Genomic DNA, 25120 nt, shown 5'->3' with positions numbered 1-25120 from the left:
TAAAAAGTAATTGATCCCAAAAAAAGAATTGCGAAAAATGCAAAATGTTGTGCGGATGTTCTGTACTCCAGAAGCAAGAGGGGAAATCTCTAAAATGCAAAAAGAAGGGGTAAAAGACAAAGGAGAAAAGTATGATGCCAGAGGTCACCTACTGGCTTATAGCAGCCTTTTGACTTGTAAAAACGTTGGTGCCCTGCAGTAGAGCTGGATGTTATGCCATTTAGTAGCACCATCACTGCTAAGTGGTAGGATCTTAACTGGAGACCCCTCAGGGCAGGACGTAACAGTTTCCGTCTGAGTTGAATGACGGCGGGTCAAATGCCTCGAAGAGGCTGCATAGTCAACTGTAAGCACTAGCCCGGGTTGCTTCCATGCTGTTACCTGACCTTTTGATGGGAAGGTACCCATACGGTTCAGAAGAAAAGAGTGGTGGATGGTCTGTGAAATATGATTTGTGAGGCAAGGTTGTGGGCTCCAGTTGGTGCAGGTATGTAGAACTGACAATCCGTGCTTCTTATGGGCCATCTCCGCTTTGTCAAGTGACCAGGAATGTAGTTTGGCCGCCTTATTGTGACTTATTTGAAGGCGGTGAAGCCGATGTTTAAATCCCAGGCTTAGGACAGGTTTAAGATGGTTAATGCTTGTTGAAACACTGTTGTGTGGGCTGGTTCCTCATTTCTGACTAGCACTGGGCAGCCAGTGAATCGAGTGGAGCTGGTTTCATCTTCCAACACAGTTTGATGATTGCGGCCATCCTTACCGGTGATTGATGAAATAACCCAAACTCCAATCGCACCTGTGCTTGTGAGATAGATTGCAGGAGTCGGAAAATGCATTTGAACAAGAGGGATTGGAGTTGATTGAGGGTGGTAGTATCGCTCCCCTTTAATAGTTCTGAGCCATAGGTGAGGGAAGGGAGGAACTTAGCCCCAATTACCTATTGTGAGTAGAACTGAGCTGTGCTCCCCATCTTTTTTTTGCAGAAAATTGAAGGCAAAGCCTAACTTGTGTGCCCTGGCCCTCCTTTGTAGTAGGTGCTCCTTGAAGGTTAGTATAGTGTCCATTACCACCCCTAAATATTTGTAGAATTTGGCCAGATCTTTTTCCGGCTGCTTTCCACTTAAACTTGGCATGGCGAGGGCTGGACATTGCTGAAAAACAGATTACCTTTGTTTTGATCTAATTTAGTTCCAGACCCACCGCTTCGATGTATTTTACAAGGTTTGTGATTAAGCGCTGGAGGCCAATCAGTGTCTAACTGCATATCACAATATCATCCTCCTATTGTGGATACCACACTAGTTTTCTAATTTGGGAGGGTCATCTGTTACTTCCGATAATCGCAAATCGGGGCCCGCCATAAAGATGTTGAATAGGCAAGAGGCAAGAACCCACCCTTGCTTTAAGCCGGTGTATGTGGTGATCTTGCTGGTTGTTCTGTCATTTTTACTCAAACTCAGGCATCTGAGTACTGCTGCACCATAGGTCACCTATCCAAACCAGAGACGGTAAATACCACTCTGGTGGATGCAACCTCTGAAGGGAGTTCTTAGATAAGTTTTTCTGAAACAAAGTAGGGTCCAGATAAAAATATCTCAAGATAATACCCAAAGGAGTTTCCTTTATTCATTGTGAACCTTAGATATTGTTAAAAGCACAGCGGGTAGAGATAGAACTGCAATGTTTCAGCTGCCCATATAAACTAACCAACCTTTTTCGGCTGGATACAAAGCCCATGTCAACAGCCTTCTTTACAACGCCTACGCTCTCTGCATACCTACTCAAATGTGCGGTGCACATAAATGAGGCGTAACTCACTCATGCCTATAATACTTCTCCTGTTTGGGAACACCTCCCGTAAAGGTTAAATAAATATAATAGAACAAAATGTGAATAGTTCAATAAATTTTGGTAAAATCCAATGTATTACCAGTGGAGAAGAATTCAATGCATGTAGTGTAATCACCCCATGGTTGTCAACACTGCAGATCAAACCACACAAAATATGTCTAGTTGTACCTCACCATGTCTAGCACCACTAACCACCTACACACGTGACCATGTTGGTGTATTTATCACTCACACCTTTACTGCACTTACCCTAACTTTAGGTAGGTTCTGGCCTGTCTCATCAGTGTGGGGTGGCACTTCCCCTACAGCCGCACTCATAGTAAGGGTGAAGAATCAACTGTTCGAGGCATGTGTGCTGTAGATACACATGTTTTGCATACTCTTGCCATCTAGTGTTTGGGTCTGGAGGTTTGCAAGTTGTTTTTCTTCGAAGATGTCTTTTCCAGTCATGAGGCAAAGTGACTCCTCCTTCCGGTGATAATGCACATGGGCATCAACTCCATTGTTAGATTGTTTTTTTCTGCCATCAGGTTTGGACGTGTATTGCAGTGCTCCGATTAGAAACCATCAATAGGGGATCCCTTCAGTTCGCAATTCACTTATCCCCGTCGCTATTGTTTTCGATCGCTTTTTCAACCTTTTGCCTGTCGAAGAACTTCTGAAAACTTTCATTACCCAATAGAAAACTCTGACGGCGTCCTTCAGGCCTAGCTCGTCTCCACTCGAAGATCCTGCATCGAGTCTTCTGCCGATGGAACGGACACCATTCCAATTCTGTCCTCGGTGTCATTGCAAATACCCACGCACCGTCCTTCATAAGGTCTGTAACCTTTGTGTCTCTCCTGGGCATAAAGAGGAAGACTGCGACGCGTGTCGGTCGTTTCATTCCAAAAAGACTCTTAGAGATCGTTGTGCTCAACACAAAGACATGTAGCATCAAACTATCAAAGAGACTCCCGATATCTTTGGTGAGGATGTCAAGCAAGAAGAGATAGAAGCTTTGGCAGCAGAAGAGAAAGAGGCCTTTTTTCATCCAGGACTCCCATTCAGAGTTGGAGATCTAGCTGGAGTCCTATGACGTTCCATCTGGACAGGATGCCATGAGTAACAAAGCCCCTTTGCCTACCAAACTCACTGCGACCAAAACAAAGGCTATTGGGCCACCACTGCCAGCAGGCTATAGTCGGCACCGAGACTCTGGAGACTCTGATTCCAACATCACCGCCTCCTAGCTCGGCACCAAAACAGCAAGTCAAGCCTTTCGGTTCGGACTCAAACCGAGATAACACCCCTTGATTCTGAAGCATTCGGCAAGGAAAGATAAAAAGGACTAATCCATCTCGGTGCCAAAACTTTCCCCACCGAAACAGAAAGATGCTCCACTAAAGACATGGGAGCCAATGCTGGAGAAAATGCAGCACAAGCTGGATCGGAAAGAGAAGACAATACATATTAACCCACAAATTGAAAACATTACCACTACGCCAGTGATACCACCTCCCAAAAGGAAAATAGACACTGAATATAGAATACCTCTCGAGAAGAAAAAGGACGTAGCTACTAGTCTTGTTAACATTCCTGAAACCACCCCACCCTCTTCACCTGTGCCTCTCACACCAGCTTCAGACCCTTTACATATTACACCTCCAGGATCTCATTATATAAATCCAGATATAGGAGATGATGAGGACAATGATAATCAGCCACTTCCTGACCGGTGGGGTGGCTATGACATAGATCCACTGGGAGACACAGATCCCGATCTATATCCAGCCAAACCTTCGCCTCCTGATGATAATAATGCATATCAAGAGCAAATTGCTAGAGCAGCCACTTATCATGGGGTTACTTTCCATAAACAAGACCTAGAATAGGATTTCCTTTTTGAAACTTTAAGAAACACACACACACCATCTCAATCCTTGCCCATGTTAAAGGGTATGATGAAGCATGCAGACGATATTTTTAAGGGCCCTGTTAGGGCACGTCTACTAATACCTTGAGTGAATAAAAAAAAAAAACCCTCCATCTAACCCTGTCTTTATTAAGGGTCAGTAGCCTTTACATTCCTTAGTAGTTTCAAACTCACATAAAAGGGAAAATGAACAAACTTAAGAAGAGGCTCCTCCTCCTGATAAGAAATCAAAATTTATAGGTGCTTCTGGAAAAAAAGTAGCTGCTCATATTGGCGCATAGCAAACAATAGAGGGCTGTTGCCTCGGTATGATAGGGCACTCTGCGATGAGATGGAAGAATTATTACAATATCTCCTAGAAGAACACCGAAAAAAGAGACAAGAAATATTGTTGGAAGGCAACCTTATTTCCAGTTCATCCATTAGATGTGCTTTGGATGCTGCAGATACTGCAGCTAGAGGACTCAATGCCAGCATTCCACATGCATGGCTCAATGTCTGGTTTCAAACCAGAAGTTCAGCAGACTATACTTAATGCACCATTTGACAAGAACACCTTTTTGGGCCTCAGATAAACCAATCGCTAGAGAAGATGAAAAATGTTTGAAATGGGAATTCTGGTTGGCTAAGGCTTGCACCAAAGCCAGGCAGAAACCACCACTCTAGTCAGGGTAAGGGAGTTACATGCCAAAGACTATCATTTAGTAGATTGGCACGAGCAGTCAGGCTTATCCCAGAGGCAATGTGTAAAGCGTTTGCGCAACACACACACAGCAACAACACACTAGGCACACCACAAAAGGAATTCCACACAAGGTTCTATCAAAAATAGCCTTTGTATTATCTTAAAACACATTGGAATAGTAATCACACAATATACACTGGGCCACCTGGCACTAGGCAATGTTTACAGGGGATTATATACACATGACAGGGCCACTTGGACCACTGTCAGAACCATCACAAAGTAAACTTAGTAAATGTAGAACATATAATAAGCGTAGAACACAAGCAGTAATTACTGGAAAACACTGTACTCCGCATCATCCTGTAACACAAACCATATTATGCACAGTATCACCTCAGGCGTAAAATACATTATGCGCCAACCTCATAAGCCTAAACATATTAGACCATAACCTCCTAAGCATAACCCACATTAGGCATAAATCACAGTGGAGAATAACCTCCCAAGCATAAACCAGAATATGCAAAACCTCATAACATAAACCACAGTAGAGGCATAAATCATGGTGCATAAAACACAGTACATGAATCACATTTCCTAGCACCACATAAATCACAGTAGGGCCTGGCTCCCTATCAACTTAACAGTCCCCCTGGCCAACTGGCCTCCTCAGAGGGCTCAAATGCCCTATGTCCAAAAGTGTCAGGGCGGCTGCCAATGCAGCAGAATTCGCAAGTGCGCAATTGCGCTGGGGCAGAGGAGAACATCTCACTTCTGTCGCGCTAAAAATGCCCCCAAAGAAATGTCAGCCTAAACGTTGCAGCCGCCTCTAATTGCAGTGCAGCTGTGAAGCAAAGAAGGCCTGGCACCACTGTGCCCTCTCTTGTCCCACTCAGGGACTCTTATTCAAACCTGCGCAAAACGTTGCAGCTGCCCGCGCTGGTGCGGCGCAGATGGGAATCAAATAACCAGCCCTGGCACTACTGTGCCCTCAGGGCCTTCACTGGGGCTCTCTAACTCAAATTGCCCCCATCGGTGTAGCTGCCCTCTTGCCTGCGGGGCACCTGTACGCATGGCCAAACTGGAAGGGGCACGGGCCCCTCTGGATCCCCACGGGGGCCCTGAACGCAATGTGGCCGACGTTGGAGCTGCCCACTCTCCTGCGGGTCCGCTTAAGAAATAGGCACCAATACTGTGCCTCGATTCTGCTTCCCTCCAGCCATCCCTTACTCACCAGGCTCTCTGCTGGGGGTAAGTCTCCTCTCTCTCGCCGGCTCCTCTCTCGGCATGCGTGGGGCTTCCTGTCTTCCGGGTTGCCTTCTCCTGGACGGGGGGAAGGTGGAAGGAACACCCGCAAGGCCCCGCCCACAGTCAGGCGGACGCGCCTGGCTTCCGCCTTCCGCGCTCCTCTTCTCCAGGCCGCGGCGGTGATTTCCTTCGGTGATAGTGCAGGGTGGGCACCCGCCAAAAGGTACCATGATGCAGTGTGGGCACCCGCCAGTTAAATAAATGCATACGCGGGGTGAGCTCCCGCTCAGTACACAAAGAATGCGGGGGAGCACACGCTCCACGGCATCACTGGGGAATCCTTACGCTGGGGATTCCCTCCCTCTCTCCATGCAGCGCTGCAAAACCCACGTTCTCTTCCTACTCGGAAATTAGAATATAGCACTCAATGGGGAGCTGAGGAGCCACAGCTCCAACAGCAAAAAGTCCTGAAAGATCAAGGGGGCAAGGCTGGGCCCAGGGAGGCAAGCCCTCATGGCGGTTCCTCCTGGGCCCCAGCAGCAGCACGCCCCAGCAAGGTTCAGGAACAGCACAAGCAGGACAGAACTACTTTATGGGGCCACAGCCCCTATACTTATACCAGGCATTCCTTCGTCTGCAGTGTAGGGTTCGGGGAACCAGATGCAACTGGTTCAGGGGGGGATTTGGAGCACTTTGTTTTCCAAGCTGCTCTTCCCCTTTGTCAGGTGGATCAGACACACCGCAGGGGGCGGAGTCAGCATTGTCCAGGCTGGGCACAGTCCTATTCAGGGTCATGGGATTACTCCTCCCACTACTCCCAATACAGATGTCCCATTCAGCCTAGTGCTGACTCACCCTGCCCCTCCTGGAGCCACACACACCTCCCAGCCCCTGTCACTCACAAGCCAGACATGCAATTCACTTCAGGCAGGCAGACACATAGCACACAGAAATGCCAGCTTCTAAAAGTGGTATTTCTCAATTAGTCATAATAAATCTGCGCACACCATTGAGCAGCATTTATTATTACAATTTCATATATACTAAACTCGGCCACGCTGCTCCTCCCATATCAGGAATTACTACTGACACACTGATCAGGGAATCCCCCCTGCATTCCTATGGGAGGGCAGGCCAACCTTACCACATATAACACAGAGAGTGCACGCACTTTACACTGGACCACAGTGCTAAAGTGCCCAGAGGCCTAAAACCACCAACACCATGTCAGAAATATGGTAAAAAGTTTAGAGATGAACCTGCCAGAAGGGCCAAGTCCATCAAAAAAGGACAAAGAAATGGCAAAATCAATGGCCGCACTATAGTCCTGGTGTAAGAAAGGTTCCTTTGGTCATTCCTTTGACAAAGCCGGTTCCAAAAATAATACCACCACATCTTTGTATAAACACAGGCCCAGTCTTCTTCTTCTAGAGGATTCTACAGAGGTGGATATAGAGTTAACAACTTTAAAGGAAGAGGTAGAGGTACAAAATCACATACCACCCCCCCCCCTCCACTTAAAAACAGTGACTTTTTACGACTTGCCCTTCCAAACATTCATCACCTGTCTGGGGAAGATTACATCTGTTTCTTCCCATTTGGCAATCAATACCAACAGTCAAATGGGTGTTGGACATTATCCAACATGGTTATTGCCTGGAGCTCACAAGCAACCCTCCCAACATTCCACCTCGTATTCACAGACTGTCTCTAGAACACAAACATCTGCTCAAGCAAGAAGTACAAGGTCTTCTAATAAAAGGAACTATAGAACTCGTTCCATTTCAACAACAATGATTAAGAGTATATTCACTATACTTCCTAATTCCCAAAAAGGACGGCTTGTTAAGACTGATATTGGATCTCAGGCCTTTAAATCTATACATATTATCAGAACACTTCCATATGGTCAGTCTACAACAAGTACTTCCACTTTTGCAGCAAGACGACTGTATGTCAACACTAGACTTAAACGACGCATACTTTCATATACCTATTCACCGAGCACATTGCAAATTTCGGAGTAACAACTGCACCCAGAGTGTTCACCAAATGCCTGGCAGTAGTAGCAGCACATCTAAGACGACAACAAATACATGTCTTCCCATACTTAGACAATTGGCTCATAAAAGCCAACACACATCACAAGTGTGTCCATCACACTCAAATCACCATAAATCCTCTAAATCAGTTGGGATTCACAGTTAATACACAAAAATCCCATCTTCAACCCAATCAAACACAACCATATCTGGGAGCCATTCTAAACACTCTAATGGGTCTAGCATATCCCAATGCAGCAAGGATTCAGAATTTTCAAACAGTGTTACTACAGTTTCAAAACAACTATATCTCTCAGCCAGAACATTCATGCAGTTACTGGGGATGATGGCCTCATGCAAGACTAAACACGCGTCCTCTACAAGAATGCTTAGCACGTCAGTGGAATGAATCACAGGGTTATCTAACAGATCTAGTGTTGGCAGACAGCTGCACTTATCACTCTCTGCAGTGGTGGAACATACAAAATTTATGAAAAGGGCAGCCCTTTATCGACCCTATTCCACAAGTCGTGCTTACAACAGACTCATCCCTCACAGGGTGGGGGGCACACTTACAAGATTTAACAGTTCAAGGTCTTTGGAACTCCAAATAGAACTATGACATCAACTACCTAGAGCTGCAAGTAGTTCAACCAGTGTTAAGAGCCTTTCTGCCTCACCTAGTAAAGAAAGTTGTCGGACAATATGACAACAATGTACTATGTACAAAAACAGGGGGGATACACTCTCTACAACTGTCACGCCTCTGTCAGACCATTTGATGTTGGGAAATTCATCACAAAATCCAACTACTGGCAGAACACCTTCCAGGCATGGACAACATCTTTGCCGATCTCTTCAGCAGAATGAAACAACAAATACACGAATGGGAACTTCACCCACAAGTTCTCCTTCTGTACTTTCAAAAATGGGGATTTCCACAAGTAGACCTCTTTGCCACAGCACAGACCTCAAAATGCCCGGACTTCGCCTCCAGGTTCCCACACCCTTTATCCAAGGGCAATCCTCTATGGATGAACTCAGCAGGGATATTTGCTCATGTTTTTCCGCCTCTCCCTCTCCTTACATTTCTGGTTTGGTTTGGAAACTCAGGCAGACATCTCTCACACTGATTCTTGTAGCTCCCACATAGGTTTGTCAGCCATGGTTCGCCGGACTATTGGTGTGATCAGTGGTTCCACGTCAGAAGCTTCACATAACGTCAGACCTTCTCACACAGAACAGTGGAGAAATCAGTCATCCCAAGGACCTTAACCTAACGATTTGGCTCCTGAAGTTATAGAGTTTGCTTATCTAAACCTAACACCAGATTGTATGACAATTCTTAAAGAAGCAAGGAGACTTCCCACTAGAGCATGTTATGCAGCAAAGTGGAAATAATTTGTCATACATTGCTATATTAACTCAATTGATCCGCTAGATGCATCTATACAAAATATGATTTGTTATCTACATCGCACAGGTTTAGCCTACAGATTTATTCGACTACATCTTACAGCAGTAGCTGCTTATCTTTAAAACAGGCAACATTTATCTTTATTTGAAGTTCCAGTAATCAAAGACCTTATGGAAGGCCTTAAAAGAATAATACCACCCAGGGTACCACCTGCACCTGTCTGGAACCTCAACATTGTTCTTACAAGACTTATGGGCCCACCTTTTGAACCATTACACAATTGTTCATTACAATTTCCTTCATGGAAGGTTGCCTTTCTAATCGCTATCACTTCACTAATACAGGTTAGTGAGTTACAGGCATTAACCTTAGAAGAACCTTTTTTTTCAACTTCATAAAGATAGGATAGTTCTTCATACAAATCCAAAATTTCTTTTATAAGTAGTCTCTGGTTTTCGTATCAACCAATCGTTTGAGTTCATCCCTCAACCAGTTTCAGTAGCAGATAGAGCTCTAGACATACTTGATGTCAAAAGAGCACTATTATTAGAATTACCCCCAGGCGTCAGACTCGATCCGGAGAATATTTCTTCAGCAGTACCCCTGCTTGTCGGTAGGTGCCATTGTTCGATTCCGCGTTCGTCGTTGACGTCGTGATTGCCGGAATGATGCCAGTGTATCTACTTATACGCCGCCCATGGGCGCTGACGTCAGTACTTTACACGACATTCCCCACCAGAAGCTCAGAGCCATGCAAGACACTGACCACTAGTGCACAAAATTAGGGTCCTGAAAGGGAGTCCCTTACTCTAGAAGTCAGTTCGCAGAACTGGGAGGATCGGCGGGGCGGTAAGGAATCTATAACTAATATATGTCTCTTACAGATATATCGTTACCTAAGGTAAGTAACTTGTTCATCTGAAAGAGACTATTTGTTATAGATTCCTTACCTTAGAATAGATCCCCAGCAATACTAACCCCAGAGGTGGGTCTGTGAACTAAGTTCACACCAGAAAGTCCTGGATAACTGAACGGCCAAAGAAGCCATCTCTCCAGACCTGACTATCCAGGCAATAATGCTTAGTGAATGTTTGCAAAGATGTCCACGTGGCTGCCTGGTAGCTGTCACTGAGGGGAACTCCACATCCCAAAGCAGTAGTGGCTGCCGTCACCCTGGTCGCACGCAACCCTACTGGAGGCTCCTTTTTCACCAAGGAATATCGGATATTAATGAAAAGAACGACCCATTGAGAGATGGGTTGTTTTTGCACGGCCCCCCTTTCTTGGCGCCCACATAGCCAACAGAGAGTTGATCATCCACCCAGAATTGTTTTGTGCGATCCAGATAAAATGATAGCTCACTTTTTGGATCCAGACGGTGGAGCCTCTCCTCCTCCTTAGAAGGATGCGGGCGGGAAGAAGGTGAACAAAGTGATGGTTTGTCCTATGTGGAGAAAAGAAGGTCTAGTTCGAAGGACAACCTTGTCCGGATGAACAGCAAGGAACGGAGGTTTAGAAAAAAAGAGCCTGAAGCTCACTCACCCTGCGAGCAGACGTGATGGCAACCAGAAAAGCAGTCTTTAAGGTCAAGAGTCTGAGAGGACAATTATGCAGTGGATCGAAAGGAGCACACATAAGGTAAGGATCAAGTTCCACTGGGGCATTACGAAAGAAATAGGAGAAAAGAGGTGAGTAATACCCCTCAGAAATCTATTAACAATAGGAGACTTGAAAAGAGAAGGCTGATCAGGAAGGCGAAGAAAGGCTGAAATGGCCGAAAGATAGCATTTAAGGGTGCCCAGAGCAGAGCCCTGCACGTCCAAAGAAAGAATGAAGAGGAGAACCTCTGAAAGAGGGGCAGAAAGGGGATCCACAGCCTTTACTGTGCACCTTACTCCAATGTGTTCCATGTACAGATGTATACCGTTTTAGTGGAGGGACGCCTGGCTGCCAAGATGACATTACAGACTTCGGGAGGAACGTCGAAAGCTGTCAACTGTCGCCGCTCAATCTCCACGCAAGGAGGTGGATGCTAGACAGGTTTGGGTGGAGGACCTGTTCCCTGTTGCTATGACAGAAGATCCTCCCAAGAGACAGTCGAATCGGAGAATTGATGCCCTGTTCAAGAGCTCGGGATACCAGACACTTTGTGCCTAATCAGGAGACACAAGAATGACTTGGGCGTGGTCGCGCTTAATCTTCTTCAACACTCTGGGCAGAAGTGGTTTTGGCGGAAAATCATATAGAAGACCTCAATTCCACTCATGACGAAAAGCGTCGCCGAGCGAGTGCTGCCTTTGAAATTCCAACGCGCAGAACTGCTGACATTGCACGTTGTGTTCGGTGGCAAACCGATCTAACCAAGGCTCTCCCCACTGCTGAAAGAGACCTTGCACCACCTCCGAGTGAAGACGCCATTCGTGATCCATCATGCACTGGCGGCTGAGTTCGTCCGCCCTGGCGTTCAGAGAACCTGCCAGTTGTTGAACCACCAGGGACATGCTCTGATGTTCCAGCCTCGTCCAGAGGCGGAGAGCCTCTTGACATAGGGTCCACGACCCCACCCCGCCCTGTTTGTAGCAGTACCTCATGGCGGTGGTGTTGTCCGTGAACACCTGCACTACTCTTCCTTTGACAGAACGAACGAATGCTTTCAGTGCAAGACAGATCGCCCGGAGCTCCAGCAGGTTGATGTGGAGCCCGGACTCCGCCGGAGACCAGAGGCCTCTGATCTCCACCTCGTCCATGTGGTCGCCGAATCCCAGAAGTGACGCATCTGTCCCCGCTGTGAGGTCTGGTTGGAAGATGGAGAGGGATCTGCCGTTGAGCCAATCCTGGTTCGTTAGCCACCACTGCAATTGGTGTGCAGTGCTCTCCGAGATCTGGATGACATCGGAAAGATTCCCCTGATGCTGCTCCCACTGGAACTTCAGGTCCCACTGCAGAGCCCGCATATGCCACCCTGGCATGGTCCACCAGCAGGATGCAGGAGGCCATGAAGGCCAGCAGAGTCAGTGTCATTCTCACCAAAATCCAGGATAGATGCTGAAACATCGGTATAATAGCCCGAATATCGCACAGTCGCTGCTCGGGAGGATAGGTGCAAAACTACGCAGTATCCAGAACTGCTCCGATGAAAAGGAGCTTCTGAGAGGGAATCAGGTGTGACGTTGGTACATTGATAGTGAACCCCAGCGAGTGCAGGAGGTCTGCCGTAGTCTGGAGGTGGGATATGACAGCCTGGGGCAAAAGCGCCTTCAACAGCCAGTCTTCGAGATAGGGGGGAAGACTGGAAACCTTGATCTGCGCAGAAGAGGTGCGACCATCGCCAACATTTTCATGAACACCCAAGGAGCGCTGGTAAGGCCAAAGTGGAGCACGGTAAACTGAAAATGCTCATGGCCTACCGTGGGGCGGCAGGATGGGGATGTCAAAATAAGCGTCCTGCAAGTCCAACGCTACCATCCAGTCTCCAGGGTCGAGGGCAGACAAGACCTGAGACAATGTCAATATTTTGAACTTCTCCTTCCGGAGGAAGCAGTTGACGTCCCTGAGATCCAAGATAGGATGCAGGCCTTTGTCCTTCTTGGACACCAGGAAATAGTGGGAAGAACAACCATGACCTACTTCTGGCACAGGGACTCGCTTGATGGCTCCCTTGGTCTAGAGAGCCGTAACTACCTGACGGAGAAGGGCAAGTGATCCTCCGACATGCGATGGAATGTTGGTGGCATGGAGGGAGGGGTAGTCTTGAAGGGGAGGGAGTAGCCCCTTCGGACTTTCTGCAAAACCCACCAGTCCGACGTGACGTTGTGCCAGTGGGGGAGGTGATGGCGATTCCTGCCACCCACTGGCATCTGCTGGCCCCGAAAGGTCAGACTAGGGAGGCTTGAAGGCTGATGCAGATGGTGGACTGGCCTGCCTTCTGGCCCCCAGACCCATGGCACTGGGTTCCACGTCCCCGGCTGCTTTGGGGCTGAGTACCTTGCGCCGGCCTGTGGCCCTGGGTGGGACGTGGTGGGGCACCCCTTCCATAGCCATCAAAGGGGCGAAAGGCGGACTGAGCGGGGCAAGAGGTGGCAGTGAGGCCCAAGGATCTGGCTGTAACTGGAGAGATCTTGAAGCGCTCAAACGCAATATCGGCCTTGTCGCCAAACAGGTGACTGCCATCAAAGGGCATGTCCAAAAGGGTCGATTGACATCCCTGTCAGTGGACCTCAGCCAAGCGTAGCGTCTCAAGGCTACTGACGTAGATATCGTTCTACCTAGCGAGTCGGCAGTATCCAGCCCACATCGAATGGCGAACCTCGCTGCATCTCTATCCTCTGCAACCGCACGGGAGAGTACAGTCAGTGCCTCCTTCGGGCACTGTGGCAGCACTTGCACAACCGTGTCCCACACAGAGTGGGTGTAGCGGCCCAAGAGACATGTGGTGTTCACCGACCACAGTCCTAAGCTGGCGGAAGACAACCTCTTCTTTCCAAGATGGTCCAGCTTCTTGGATTTCCTATCTGGGGAGCAGTAGGGAACACGCCTTTGAATGTTGAGGCTTGGACCACCAAGCTCTCAGGGGTAGGGTGTTGGGAGAGGAAAATGGGGTTGCCCGGGATCCCCTGTGCTGGGCTTGGTCCAAGTGCCCAGAAGGATGTCGGTGAGGGCCTCATTGGACGGCAGCAGGGGCTCCGAAGAGGCCGCTGCCGAATAAAGCACCTCAGTCAGGAGGTTAGTCCTGACTGCCCCCGTAGGAAGCTCAAAGCCCAAGGCCTCAGCCGCCCTATGCAACACCACAGCATAGGAGGCTCCCTCCTCCGTGGCCTCGGTAGGGGGTGAATGCATACCAAGGTCTAGGGAGGTATCCAGACCACTGGCATCACCCAACTCCTCTCTCAAGTCCGGCTCTTCTAGCTGGTCTGCCAGAGGGTACACAGACCCCTCCCAGTCCTCCTCACCCTCCTCTGGCTGCCACTCAGGGTGAAAATGAATGCCAGGATAGAACTGGTACAAAAGTACTGGCCGGCGCCGGTTGACGTCGATTGACGCCGGTCCGGCTCCGTGATCAAGTTGAGGAGGAGGCCGGGATCGATGCCGGCCGGGGACACAACCGGCGGCGAGGGCGTTGTCAGAGCAATCTGCGCCAGGAGAGGTGTTGTGAGGTCAACAGGCTCCGATCCGGATCCAGGCCTGGATTCCTGGGGGCCCTGCGGCCTCGGGGCCGGAGCCACCAGCATCGAAGGCCTAGAACCCCCAGCCGAGTCCACGGGCCCGAAGGCGTGCCGGTGGAGCCGGGCTGCCCAAAGATGGAGTGGAGAGCTTCGTAAAATGCACGAAGCTTGGCAGGGGACGCTCTGGCTCCCGGGAAGCTCAGAGCCATCCTAGTAGGCTGTGTGGGCAGAGGCAAAGGATGACGACCTTCCGCGTTGTGTCGGCTGACGGACAGGGAGAAGGCGAAGAGCGATGGCGCTTCTTCCCCTTCTTCTTGTGCTTCGACTTACCCGAAGACAAAGACTTCGAAGATGAATGATGGTGGTGACTCCGCAACCGGTCCTGCGACCTCCCTCTTGACCGGCATCTCGAGCGGCATGGAGCGGACTGCCAGACCTCCAGAAGCTTTCGGGACTTAAGGTTTATGGCCCAACAGAGCACGACTTCAGGTCGTGGTTGCGCTCCAGACACCAGAGGCACACGAGGTGGGGGTCCGTGACTGACATCTATTTGTGACAGGAGTCACAAGGTTTGAAGCCGGTACGTCAATGGGAAATCCCTAAGTGCACCAGGAGTCGAACGACTTGAAAAGATGTTGACAAAGTTGAACAAACTTTAGTCAAAAAGTGACTGAGGTTACGGCTCTCTCTGGATCTGAACTGACCTCCGTGCGGAGGGGTACTGCTGAGGAAATATTCTCCGGATCCAGTCTGACGCCTGGGGGTAATTCTAAGTTAAGAAATGTATAACTAATAATCTCTTTCAGATGTTCAGGATGGTCACAGTTGTAAAGCACATACTTTCATGTGCCAGTCCACATAAAGCACCAAAAATGCCTAAGGTTCGAGATGGCCAGATGCCATTATCAGTTAAGGTCCTTCCCTTTTGTCTAATGTCTTCTCCCAGGATATTCACCAAATGCGTGGCTCCGTTGGCAGCTTACTTGAGAAGGAATGGGCATTAGGTCTTCTCATACCTCCGTCATAAAAGCCCCCTCGTTCCAGACAGTGCAGCAGTCCACGAGAGCCTTGCGAAGATAATATTTTAAGAACAAAGCTAGACCCGATCTCTTGCAAGGCTTTTCGCACAAGAGAAAGGGCTCAGTAACTAACAAAGATGGCATTTTCTCTTTCAAGAATAAAGTTCACAATGTTCAGAAATACACGTCTCTAATAAGGATGATGTCTTCCTGCATCCCACTTGTACCGAACTTTCACCTATACATGAGGCCTCTGCAAGAAGAAGAAATAGGTAAAATTTCATCAGAATCACTCTAGAAATGTAGTCAGTGTGGTCCCTGTGGATGTAAAAAAAAAAAAATCTCAATAGGTCTGACTTTTTTATATGCTCACGCCTCATTATGCGCTGACCACGTACACTCCCTGAAGAATATCCTGAGAATGCTATGAAGGGGAACTGGATCCACATCAACTGTTGCAGATCTTTTGGAGTTGGGAAGTCCGAACCTGGACCTATTTTCTACAGATGGCAGCCTCAAATGTCAATTTTATGCCAGCAGATACCCGATGAACCGACAGTGGGGTAATGTCTTCCAGATATATTGGACAGGAATATTTGTTTATGCATTCCCTTCCCTGCCGCTACTACCCAGGCTTCTCAACAATATGAAGAGGGAGCCTTGTCCAATAATTCTCCTATAAAGATTCATCAAGTCCCACTCAAGCCCGTGAAAGGGTTGCCAAGGATTGCTAAGGGGTCAAGTTGTACATCCCTCTCCAGAGTCTCAGTTGGTCAGCCTGGCTTTTGAATACAACAAATTCCATCTCTTAAACTGTAGAGCAGTTTTAGCCAGAGCCTATTCCACTAATATTAACTACGAGGCAAAGTGGTCTCGCTTCTGTATGTGGTGTTCTCAAAAGATAATTCATCTCTTCTTTTCTCCTCCTGAACAAATACTACTGTACTTATTTTACCTAGCTTGTTCTGTCTCATAGCTCAGTCAAGGTGCACCTAGCGGCAATATCACAAGCCCGCAGATATTTGATTTAAAAGTCATTGTGGTATAACAGACTGATCAAGGAATTCCTAAGAGAACTCTTTCGAGCTTTCCCTCCAATTAAGAATCTTCTTATCAATTAACAAAGTAATACAGTCTTTGATCAGTTTCTGAAGAGTCCTTTTGAGCCTAATTGAAAGGCTGACTGGAAATATCTATTCTGGAAAATGGCTTTCCTGTTATCTTTCATTTCAGCCAGAAGAATCCCCGAAAACCCGAGCTTTTTCAGTTAAACTACCATACTTACAATTTAAAGACAACAGAGTCATTTTAAGGACAGATTCTCATCTAATTTTAGCCCTAAAGTCTCGTTTGACTTCCATCTTAATGAGCCGATAATTTTAAAGACCTAATTTGAGAATCCTACCAATACAGCAGAAAGAGCCCTTCATACCCTACATGTCAAAATGTGACCAACTTATAACATTCGTTCCTCCAAGAAAAAGAAATTCACTATCAAGAAGCAGCATAGCCTGTTGGGTTTCAGCAACTATATTTTCTTTCATGAGAAAGCTGGTTGTCCCTTAAGTGGGAAAGTGGCAGCACATGCCACTGCGATGTTTGTCGGAGCGTCCCTACCTGACATATGCAGAACTGCTACAAGGAGGAATAGACATACATTCACTAGGCAGTACTGCCTATATGCCACAACAAAGACAATGCAGCAGTGGGACAGGCAGTTCTTCACCATCTATTCCAATGAGGTTAGCTGTCTTTTTTTATATCATTAAATTTTCTTTGACATATGCTTCCCACTACTGCATTGCAGAAGTTAATATCAACTTTGTTAGTGCTCGCTATTAGGATTCAAGCATGTGAATCTATGAAAGATTCACTACTCAAGAAAAATAAGTTGCTTGCCTGTTCATTGTAGTTCTCCAGTATTGACATCTTTCATACATTCACATGAGACCCTCTCTCTTCCCCATTTGAAGAGCTCAACGCATTGGATACCACATTAACTACTTTTTCACTCGTGCTGAGCAATCTGAGGTTTGGTGGGCCTTTAGGGGAGGAGTGGATCAGCAGCTGTATCCTAATTGGCTGAAGGCTGGCCTTTTTTAAATTATGTGAATTGATTATCAGTGCCACTTGTTTACGGTGTCACTATTCAAGGCTTTGCTTTGTACTACTTATTGTGATAACTGTGAGACTTAACCTTGACAATGGTGAAGATTCAAGCTTGTGAATCTATGAAAGATATCAATACTAGAGAACTACAGTGTACAGGTAAGTAATTTATTTGAAGAAGAGAAGCCTACTATTAGCAAACTAGGTCATAGTAGCCTATTAAAAGGCAAATATTTACCTACATATATGCATCTTAACCTGATATTCATTCTTTGGTAGATAAGGAAATTGTTAAAAACAAGAGTCTCGGCTCTGCCCAGCTTCAACTTTGACTGATGACTCACACAGGTGTGAGTGGATCCAGACGGTCCATTGAAGGAGCGGTCAATGGGGTGCAGAGAAATTAGTTCTCCTACCCAGCACAGCTCAATCCAAAATAGCAAGGTGGTGGTGGTGGTGAAGATGTAGACCTATCATCCACATTTCATTAATGTGGCCAACCATCCCTCATGTTGCAGGTTTGTTCTGCAGCGGTTGCTCCTGTCCCCCACAGCTGCACCACTGGACACCCATTGTCCCACCTTTTGTAATGCCATTTTGTTTTATAAAGCGCGCAATTACCCGAAGGTGTTTTAGCGCTAGCGGTTAAACGGAAGAAGTCAGTAGAGAAAAATGCAACCATTGAGCTTAACTAATTGATTTGGTGAAAAGCCAAGTTTTTAACTGTTTTCTAAACTGCTGCAGATTAGACTGGGATCTAAAAGTTAAAGGCAAGGAGTTCCAGAATTTACCTGCACCGAAGGCGAAGGTTCTCCCACCACATCTAGCTTTATTTATTCTGGCAACAGTTGTCAATCTGGCTGAATTGGATCTGAGGCTCCGATTAGGAGAGTGCCATGAGATGATTTCTTAAAAATATTCTGGACCTGTCCAGTGCGGGCCTTGTGAACCAGACACAGTGCCTTAAACTTCATCCTGTTCCTCACTGGAAGCCAGTGTAGTCCCTGCAACGCCTGAGTGATAGGAACAAATTTGGGGACTTTCACAATCAATCTGGCGGCTTCATTTTGCAGGGATTGGAGTTTTTTCAGCAGTTGCTTTTGAGTGCCAAGGTACAGGGCATTGCAGTGATCTATCCCTGAGATGACAAGTGCCAATGTCACTGTTTTTGTAGCTCTGCCAAAATGAACGGGAAAATCTTCTTTAGTGCCCTGAGCAGGAAAAAGCATGACGATGTTGTTTGGTTGATTTGCTCAGAAAAGCACAATTTGGTGTAAAGAATGACGCCCAGAATTCTGGCTTTTTGAACAGGAAGGGGGCCATGATCAGATGGCCACCATCAGATGACCACCATGACATGTTCAAAAAGGAGGTGTGATTTCCCAAAGAACAAAACCTCAGTTTTATCTGAGTTTAGCTTCAGGCAGTTTTCCTGCATCCACTTGGTTATGTGAGACATGCAGCAGCAGAAATGTATTGCTTCCTTTTCCACGTTGGATGATATAGACACCACAATTTGCGTGTCATCAGCATAGGAAAAAACTCCGAAGCCGTAACTGCGAATGAACTTTATCAGAGGAGTGACATAGACATTTAAAAGTGTGGGTCTGAGGCAGGACACCTGAGGCACCCCATAGGGGAGGGAAAAAAGGTGAGAGATTAAGTCTCCCAGCTCCAAGGTTTGTTGTGTGTCACTTAAGAATGAGCTCAGCAAGGCCACTGCTGACTTATCAAAGCCTAGCAACTTAAGCCAATTAAGAAGGAGTGGTGGACCGTATCGAAGGTGGCAAAAAGATCTAGTAGAATCAATGCCACCTTTCCCCCCTTGTCCACTACCATTCTTAATTCTTTGGTGTCTGCTACCAGGGCCGATTCGGTACTCCGGTTATCTCTGATGCCGTACTGTAAGGCATCAAGGAGCTGATTTGCTCCCACTCCTTATTCCTTTGAGACCAGTGAATTGCTGGCGGGGAGGAGGAGTGATGCATGCTGAACCTATTCCTTTCAGACTTCAATTTCACCCTACAGCCTGAGATTTAACTGAAAAGAAAGCAAGCGAGAGAGACATCTAAGGGAAGGGAATCCAAGCAGCCTATGTTGAGAAATAAAGCTGGAAATTTAGACACTGATGTTTTGTATGACTGCATGAGAATAGACTAGAGTTATGAATGGAACTGCTTCCAAGTCTACGACCCAAGATTCTCTAAAGAGACTTTGAGTAACCTGATGGACTGTGAGTTATATTGGTGAGGAAGAATAAAGATTCCAGCATAAATCTAAGGCATTGCCACCGGTGATTATTTAATGTGGTGTCACAATTGAGATCTTTGCAACCCTGAAAATGGAAGCTTTGTTTCAGAACCTTGTGGAGGGACACCTACAGTTGACCCAAGCCATTTAGGTTTCGCAACAGCAGATCTAGGAGGATCATCACACACTCTAATAGGCTTTGGAATTATAAAATTGTCTAGTCGCTCAAGAAAAGAACGAAATGAGTGACCAAACCTACAGATATCATAACTGCAGCCCGTGAACACCCAAATGTGCCTGCCACCGACTTATAGAAGTAGTAGTAGAATTAATTTCAGTTAATTAAAATCATAAACACTTTTAATCACTTAAAACAAGTTCATGATTAAAAACGTCTGGATAAAACCATACATTTGCACGTGATTAAAAAGCAAACATTGCGAATTTAGAATCTGGGGCCTATTTGAAACAAGATCAACAGCAGGATTCCATTTTGACTGATGCCAGGGAAACAGCAAGGTAAAAGGAAGCCCACGCCTCGTTCCCTGCCCGTCTTAATTTTCAGTGAGATGGGGTCTTGGGTTATAGAGTTGTAGTGTTGTACTCTAACAGATGGGGCCTCCCACACAGCAGGTGTTAGTAACTTAGACATACTGAGAGGTAGTGGCAGCCAGTAATTGTAGGAGGGAGGAAGGCGGATGGGACACACATACACACGCACAACCATGCATTTACAAATGCACGCACGTGGGCGCGCACACCCACACAAACACACATCCATTCACAACACTAATTACTAAATATTCAAACATACACGCACACACCAAACGTTAATTTGAAAAAAGAAATCACACATGCAGCTCTGCCTCGGAGGTCCCAGGAGGCTTGGGACTGCTGCCTTCCCTCATTGCCTAAGCTTAGGGAAGGCAGCAGTCCCTACGTCGACACAGTGAGACTGCTGAACCCACCCCACTCTGTGATGAAGTGTCACTGATTGACACTCGACCCTGGGAGCTTCATGGATTAAAACGGAAACACCCAGGTGCGAGGTAATGAGCGACGCTACCCCTCATCACTGAGGGGTAGGGCCTCAAGGACCTTTGCTGAGCTGAGTAGTTAAGCCCACCGGTGCGGACGTATTCTCAGTTCAGATCAGGCAGTCAGGAGCCTGCACATTTAGTGCATGTCTAGCTCCTGGCTGCCTGACCTGAAAATGAACAGTGTCTGTCAGGCCGACCTTTGCTCAGCCTGACAGACACTGTTCGTGAGCGGCAAAAGGTGACTGGCCAGAGCTGCTGGGAGGCAGTTGTAAAGCTAGTACAGTCACCTCATGAAGCTGAATGTAGTGGCAGTTAAGACTCAACAGCCTATTTAAAAAATATATATATATGTCACAGGGGTCTTTCTAGAAACGGAATAATACAGTGACCAGTGCCTAGAATGTCAGTTATTGAACCCAGGTCACATTCAAAGTGAACAGACAGCCATTCTCAGTATTTACTGACTCGTTCCAAAGAAATAGAATGGATTTTATAGGATCTTTTGAGCCCTCAGGGAGATGGTATAAATATATACTTTTGTTATTGAATTATGTGACTTGTTACCCTGGGGATTTCCCTTTAAGGATGACTTTAGCGACCCATACCTGCAATAGTATTATTCATTTATTTGCTACCATAAAATACAGACAGACCAAGTTACCAACTTCAGGACTCAGTTTTGTTATAGATTCCAAATACATCACATCAGAACGTCTGTCAATCATCCTCAGTCAGGTTGTTAGGCTTGAAAGTTTTAATAAAACCGTAAAAACTTAAAACAAATACTTTGCAAGGCCGTCGTTCCTGATGGTCGAGACCGGGACGAAGTGCTACCTTTATAAATATTCACCTATTGCAAGCATTCCGCCCATCACAGTTTGTGTGTTCGATCCATGAAAATTATACAACCCTCGCATAGTAAGTGGACATCATGTACCATTTTTTGGTTCCCAAAGCAGATGGGAGTATCCTTTTTTTGCATCTATCTCCAGTTAGTAAATTAAATATCCAATTTTACTGCAACCCAATGCCCAGTGTAAACGAATTGATAAAGATTGGGGGCCAGCTCAGTACTTTTCCATTCTTGATATCCCCAAGGGCTATTGCCTGGCTTCCCTCTGGCCCCGCTAATACCACAAAACTGCTTTTCCTACCCCATTCAGACTATTCCAACATCGGGTTCTTTCTTTGGGGCTGCACGGAGCCTCAGCCACCTTGTGTTGCCTTATGGATCAGTTACTGAGCCCTCATCAAAAATATGGTGCCATATATTGTTATTTTTAGTCCAGATTGGGAGATCCAGCTATGCCACCTTGAGAGGCTCTTTTTCTCGTCGTAGGTCGTATGGAACCCCCTTGCTGCAAACCAGGCCCAATACCTTAGACATATAGTGGGGGCATTCGTCCCAAATAAAGAAACTTTAAACTGGTGACTCAATTCCCCAACCCAGAAACAAAACAGAAATACGTTCCTGTATAGGTTTCATCTGTTATTACAGACATTTTATTGCTCTTTTTAACAATGGAAGACCCTCTTTCATCTTTGCTAGAGAAAAACTCTCCTAGTCAGGAACCCTGTGGTCCACATCAGTAGAGTGCTTTTTTGACTCTGATATCGGTTTAAGCCTGTAAACCAGTCTTACACTTTTCAGATTTTTTAAGATCGTTTAGTCAACTGATAATGCCCCAGGAACAGAGCTTGAAGCTGTTTTATTCCAAGAATTTGAGGACAAAACATAAAGTCTGAAATTGCTTCCTTAAGAGATCATCTACACCACAATTGAGAAGGAGTGTCTAATGATGTATTGAGTTATTGAATAGTTATTATACTACTTATTAGGCCATCACTTTGTGGTGATTATTGATCATGCTTCTTTCACATGGTAACAGGGATGATATTCACTGAAGGGTTTTGAATGACATCAAATAAATAACAGGAGAAGTTCAAGTTGTCTGTGAGATCATTTAGAACCCCAAGGTGAAAAACATTGCTGTTCTCCATCTACAGTTTTATGTTATGCATGGTTACATTTTGAAATGTGGCATTCTAAACTAAGAAATATGATGCATGATTCAGGGCTGAGCACTGGGGCATCACAGCAGTGGGAAACAAGCTTTGTCTCCCACTGCTGCGATGTACTTGCAATTGATTACCGCATTTTGAAAAGCCTATTAACGGATGAACTAATGGACCTCAACGGGACCCATATTTAAGAGAGAAAATTCAAGATAGATAACTGTGAATAACAGCAATGTATTCACAGAGAGAGAAGCTCAGGTTTTCTGTCAAGTCATTCAGAACCCCAAGGTGAATAAAGTCCCCATTATTCACACTTTACCCATCTGTAATTTTATGTTGTATATGCACTCTCCACCCCCAAATCATCTACCCCTGCTCTTTCAACATGTACGCAGAGGAATAATGGGGGAACGATATATAACATTTAAAAAAATGTATTAAAAAATACTTGGTGTTCCGCCACCTCAACCCTCCTGACATATTAAATTACAGCCAACACCAAATTAATAAAATAGTACCTGGCCTCTTACCATTTAACCTCACCACTCTATGATAAGATCCCGCACCAAACCTTCTTAAATTTTTTTTTTTTAAACTTGGCCTTTAAGTGCCCCCTCCCACCGCCTTTTCACTCAAAGCCGCACTCTACCTTCACAATGAGAACGGTGAGAACAGCTGTGAGAGCTGCTTGTCCGTGCAGCTTTATTTTCCCTTTCAGCGCGTGTCTGCAAAGACCCGCGCTTGCAGTGGAAAAGGCGGTTAGTGCAGGGATCACATTGCCAACGTTCTCCTGCCTTCGTAGGTTCTGAGGATACCCACAAGAGGTGAGAGAAAGCAGGTGACACTCCCAACCGCCATTTGACTTCCATGATTGGGGCTCTGGAGATTAGGCGTGGTGGTGGAACAAAATGGAAGGGAGCACTTCCCCTGTGTGACGTCACATTAGTGGTTATGTGCAGTGAGCCAGATTTCGAATTGGTTATTCACAATAAAGGATTCCAGTGACTATATACAATAAATTCTTTTTTGGCCAGAGAAAGTAGAACAAAGCAAGTAAAAGTGGATTGAGTTGTACAAAGTAAAGTAACAGACTATCTCACAATTCCATAAAGAATGTATGCGGAAATGAGCTTCGACCTGTCATGCATGGCAGCCGGCGAGAGAGAATAAAACATGGTAATGCATATGGACCGCTGCATCCACATCATCTCACTTTACCTGGAACAAGGAGGACATCTTTAATAGCCTTGACAAGTCTACCTAGAGGGCAAAGGCTACCTACAGGGCAAAGGCGGTGTGCGGGGGCTAGTGGGTGCTTTCTAAGCAGCATTATATCAAACAGGAGGTCATATAGTCTGGAGGGAGTGGATGGGGTCTCTGAACTGTAATTTTAGCCACCCTGTTGTAGTTGGAGTCGTAGCTTCCTATCAGCTCCTATCTTTTTGAATTTTGTTTTATTAATTATTCGTATTTATTTGATAAACTAACTTTGGTAATGTGAGATGTAACATTTTGTACGCATATTCAAAATGTTTATAGCTGGTCCAAGCAGTATTTTAATATTGCTGCCAGCACTGCACCTTTTCTCTGCTTTGTTATACATTCTTATTTAAGTCTCCGTTTTGTGTCTCTCCAGGGAAAAGAATCGTCGCAAACACAGCAAGCCCGGATCAGCACCCTTTGTGGCGGAGAAGAAGAAGCATGTTGTGGCTGTGGTGAAGTAGGGCATTGCCATTTTCATGTGCTGTCTGCAGCAAGGCTGTACGTCGTATGCATCACTCTGACAGTGTCATCGCTGCCTTTTATGTGTAAACTACCAGATCCGAATTACCAGATTGCCATTCATGCTCAATTTGCATTGCATCACCTTTGTAATTTACTATCTGTTAAAATATTTTTATGGAAATAAAGTTTGTAGTCAAAGCGTCCTGTTGTTTTCGTTTACATTTTGATTTCCAGCATATTTGGCTTTAATAAATACCCTTCAATATTTGTAACGGTATTTTTTACAATATTTATTTAATATACTACCATGCCGTAAACCGAATGTCTTTTTTTATTTTTATTTTGAGCGGTGTCCTGCTATCGGTACTGGGCTGATAGAGAAGTTTTGAGTTTTAAATGTATGCATGTAAAACAGTTGCAGGATCCCCACTATTTGACAACCCTCTTCATTGCGAACTGGTGCAGCACCCAGGCTTGAATTGCCCAGCTCCTGGTGAGTGTGCATTAAAAACCTTTTGAAGAGGTTGGATTCTTTGTGCCTGTCTAGAGCGTAGTTACGAAGGCTGTAACTGGATTGGTCCAAATAACATTGGCTTCTTTTCAATACACGTAAACCAAAGAATCAATGCAAAGTC

At 46.0% G+C, this 25120-nt stretch overlaps 1 protein-coding gene across 1 annotated transcript in view; it reads left to right on the top strand.

Moving 5' to 3' along the window:
* DCAF13 (DDB1 and CUL4 associated factor 13) overlaps nt 1-24688 on the top strand; it is a 350429-nt gene extending 325741 nt beyond the window's left edge. Inside the window, exon 11 of the mRNA XM_085605122.1 lies at nt 24397-24688. Within this exon, the coding sequence (XP_085461248.1) occupies nt 24397-24484 (88 nt within the window). The 3' untranslated portion in view covers nt 24485-24688. The remainder of the gene's footprint in view (nt 1-24396) is intronic.
* The last annotated feature ends 432 nt before the right edge of the window (nt 24689-25120 follow it).

Source organism: Triturus cristatus, chromosome 5_1 (assembly GCF_964204655.1).
Source record: "Triturus cristatus chromosome 5_1, aTriCri1.1, whole genome shotgun sequence".
In the NCBI taxonomy this organism is placed as follows: domain Eukaryota; kingdom Metazoa; phylum Chordata; class Amphibia; order Caudata; family Salamandridae; genus Triturus; species Triturus cristatus.
Note: the sequence above shows the minus strand (reverse complement) of the source record. Positions and strands in the feature narration are given on the sequence as shown.